Source organism: Triticum aestivum, chromosome 2D (genome assembly GCF_018294505.1).
Source record: "Triticum aestivum cultivar Chinese Spring chromosome 2D, IWGSC CS RefSeq v2.1, whole genome shotgun sequence".
NCBI lineage: Eukaryota > Viridiplantae > Streptophyta > Magnoliopsida > Poales > Poaceae > Triticum > Triticum aestivum.
In genome coordinates, this window is record NC_057799.1 from 580,658,420 (window position 1) to 580,662,583 (window position 4,164).

At 46.0% G+C, this 4,164-nt stretch overlaps 1 protein-coding gene across 1 annotated transcript; it reads left to right on the plus strand.

The window, feature by feature from the left end:
- The first annotated feature begins 1,234 nt into the window (after nucleotides 1–1,234).
- Nucleotides 1,235–4,157, plus strand: LOC123054672 (receptor kinase-like protein Xa21). The gene is made up of 2 exons (XM_044478488.1): nucleotides 1,235–1,298; nucleotides 1,502–4,157. The coding sequence occupies exon 2, from the start codon at nucleotides 1,532–1,534 to the stop codon at nucleotides 2,435–2,437; it is 906 nt and encodes a 301-aa protein (XP_044334423.1). The 5' UTR covers nucleotides 1,235–1,298; nucleotides 1,502–1,531; the 3' UTR covers nucleotides 2,438–4,157.
- Nucleotides 4,158–4,164: the final 7 nt, after the last annotated feature.

Here is a 4,164-nt window from a genome sequence, read left to right on the forward strand (position 1 = left end):
CCTTAATCTTCTTCCTGCCGCCGGGCATGTCGTTTATAGTGAAGAGGACGAGGTGGAGGACGAGGACGACGCCGACGACGTTGTTGGTACCTCTCGCCGGGCTCGTCGGACAGAAGGAAGAGGACGAGAACGAGGACTGGATCTAGACGTCGTGGACGTGATCGGTTGAAAACAGAATATTTTACCCTGGACCATTATGCCCTTCTCTGATTAAAATAATTAGGTTAATTCATTTTTAATCCCCCACCAGATCGGATGGCTAATAAAGTTCGGAGGGGTAAGTACTCGAAAGTACTCCCAGTACTGCCCCAATCACCGTAAAGAAGCTCTAGATTATAACCCATTATGACAACATGTAATGTAGCTAGCTTAGGGGCCCGGGGTTACGGCATACTCTAGTTTGTCTGGCATCCAGCTACAGGTTCGTAACTTTTATAATCGCAGTCTCATATGCAAGAACAACTCTCAGAGACAGGACTAAGGTCCTTACCTTTACCGTGAAGGGTTTGAACCTGTATACAATCTTGTGTCACCCATTGTGTCTCGTTAGATAAGCTCCTTTCTCCTTCCCCTCTTACCGTCAGATTTAGCAGCACGACAGATAGCAATATCCTATGAATTATTATTAATCTTCAAAGTTGAAGCCGAAGCGTCTTTCACCCTTCCATCGAATGGCGGGTCCGTCAAGATACTTTTTTTAAAAGGGGCGCTTTATTACTTAAAAGGTTTAAGTATTACACCCGGTCTCTGCATAACTAAGATGCACACAGCGAAACAAAGTCCACTCGCACGAACAAAAAAAAAAAGACAAAATACAAGGAAACATGTAGAGTCCGTATAACGCCTAAAGCGGAGGTGGGTCAAACCTAAGATCATGCTGCCACTCATGTTGGGTAAAAATATCCCTCGCCGTATCCTCCAATCGTGTACACACCTTCGTAAACAGGTCTCGATTCTCCACGCGTTGTAGAGAGGACCATAAACGAAGAGTCCCGGCACATCTGTAGATAACCTGCATGAGAGAAGGACCATAGACAGCAGCGGCAGGAGAAAAGTAGCTGGAGACCTGGAGTGGAAGGCTCCGTTGACCCGGTAGCTAGCTCAGGTCAAGCTGAGATGATAAGGCGTGAGTGGCTGAGCGCTGCTGACAGTACGGTGTGTGGCGCGCAAACCTGCGGTAAAAACTGCATTTAAACCGGTGTGCTACCGAGCATTTGAAACGTATGCGTACAAACCTCCTACCGGCAAAGCCAAGCTGCGGAAGCTGCCGTTTTGCGCGCTCCTGTCAACGAGCAGAGGTACGCTACTGTCTCTCTTCTTGACTACTTCTTGCTGTGAGAAGTTACATAATCTTATTTTGACATACACAGCTAGTAGAGCCTTAAGTAACTCTGGTTGTGAGCACACGCAGCACTCGAGTTTTGCAGCGGTTTCTCATGGACGCCCTTGTGACTAGCTCCGCCAGGCGCCGGTGAACATTGCTCTGTATGTATTTTTGCAGGTAACGGAGCAATCCTTGACGACACTCAGCATGGTTATGCTACTGGCGTTTCTGCTGTTGCTGTACTATGGAGCTGGCAACATCCATTGCTCAAGGGTCAATTACGGGAACATCACAGACATGCTCTCGTTGCTCGACTTCAAAGCGGCTACCAACGACCCAACAGATGCCTTAAGATCATGGAACAGAAGTGTCCACTACTGCAACAGATACCCGGGGCGTGTCGCCGCTCTGCAACTGCCTGGCAAAAGCTTGTCTGGCGAGATCACCCCCTCTCTTGGGAACTTGACGTTCCTTAAGATCCTTGATTTGTCCTCCAATGGCTTCTCAGGCCAGTTAACTCCCCTCAACCAGCTCCATGAGCTAGTCATCCTTGACCTCAGCACCAATTCGTTCCAGGGGATAATTCCCGACTCACTCACAAACTGTTCAAACCTAAAGCTCCTTAATTTGTCTTCCAACGGCTTCTCGGGCCAGTTAACTCCTCTGAACCAGCTCCGTGAGCTGGTGGACCTAGCCCTCCGCAACAATTCATTCCAGGGGATAATCCCTGACTCACTCATGAATTGCTCAAACCTGCAAGTGATGGATCTTTCTAGAAACATGCTAGCAGGCCCAATCCCCACCAAAATTGGTTCGCTCTACAATCTAATTGGTATGGATCTTTCTAAGAATAATCTCACCGGGGTCATCCCGCCAAGCATTGGCAACGCCACCCACCTTCAAACGCTCGTTCTTCAAGAAAATGGACTAGGGGGGAGCATTCCTGATATGTTTGGAAAATTGTCAGACATGATCGGCTTTAGCGTAGGTGCAAATAGCCTTTCGGGTAGAATACCACCTTCAGTCTTTAATTTGACTTCTCTCCAAACACTAGGCCTGTATGCAAATAAGCTACAAGGGGAATTGCCGCTTGATAAGTGCCACCCTCCCTGAAATTATTGTTTTTACGCTAGGCCAGAACATGCTTCAAGGGCACATCCCACCTTCGCTAGGCAACGCTTCAGGGCTACAAGTGATAGATTTATCATCTAACAATTTCATTGGAGAAATTCCTAGTTTTGGAAAGCTACTAAACCTTGAGTACTTAAACCTTGGGCATAGTATGCTTGAATCAAGTGAAAGCCAAAGATGGGAATCCTTGTATGGACTAACAAACTGTAGTAATCTGTTTATGCTGTCATTAGATAATAATCAGCTGCAAGGAGCCATACCGGATTTGGTCGGTAAGTTGTCCACTCACCTTACAAGTCTACACCTGAGTGGAAACAACCTATCAGGAATTGTTCCTTCAAGCCTAGCAAACCTGACTAGCATAATCGATTTGGATCTTAGCAACAACAGTTTAACTGGTACAATTGAAGGATGGTTAGGGAGTCTCAAAAACTTACAATCTTTAGATCTTCATGGAAATAATTTCGTCGGGTTCATCCCACCATCTTTTGGCAACCTTTCAGAACTAACTATACTTTCTTTAGCACAAAATGAATTTAAAGGTCACATACCTTCCACATTGGGAAAACTTTCACAACTTTCAAGGCTGGACCTTAGCTATAATAATCTGCAAGGTGACATACGTCCAGAAATTAGTGAGCTTAAACAACTCATTGCACTATATCTCTCTTCTAGTAGACTTTCGGGAAAAATTCCAGATGATCTGGGCAAGTGTCAGGGCCTCGTAACCATCCAAATGAACCACAATAATCTCACAGGTGTCATTCCAACCTCTTTGGGCAACCTTTTGAGCTTGGAGATGCTCAACCTGTCCTATAATGATTTATCAGGTGTCATCCCAACAGTTCTAAGTGACCTTCAACTTCTTAGCAAGTTAGACCTATCTTATAATCGTCTCCAAGGAGCAATCCCAAGAAACGGAGTGTTTGAGCACCCCGCAAACGTTTCACTTGATGGCAACCAGGGACTTTGTGGACGGGCAACCGGTTTCCATGTGCCCTCATGCCCAGATGCCTCGCCAAGAACAGGAAGACACTATCGTTTGATTACAGTGTTGATCCCAATAATTGGCTTCCTGTCGCTGGCACTGTTGACTTGCTTTATAATCCATGAGAAGATACCACAAGCAACATTTTCATTGTTGCCTTCTCTCGGGGAGAAATTCCCTAGAGTTTCTTACTGGGATCTAGCTCGAGCGACAGGCAACTTCTCTGAGATTAACTTGATTGGCGAAGGAAGTTACAGTTCAGTGTACAAAGGAAAGTTGAAACAAGTTAAAACGGAAATAGCAGTCAAGATACTTGACCTTGACATTCCAGGTGCCGAAGGAAGTTTTGCATTAGAATGCAAAGCGTTGAGAGGCATTCGTCACAGAAACATTGTTCCTCTCATAACTGAATGCTCTGCGATTGACAGCAAAGGCAATGCTTTCAGAGCTCTAATCTATGTTTTCATGCCCAATGGGAACTTGGACACTTGGTTGCATCATCAAGAGAATCAGGCAGCCGGAAGGCATTTAGGCCTAGCTGAAAGAATAAGCATAGCTACTAACATAGCAGATGCATTGGACTATTTGCATCATGATAGCGGGAGGCCCATCATCCATTGTGATCTGAAGCCCAGTAACGTACTCCTAGAGGCACATGATTTAAGGTCTGCGGAACGTTTCCTGTACGGGCTGGCGATTCGGGAGGCGATTGTGCTGGCGT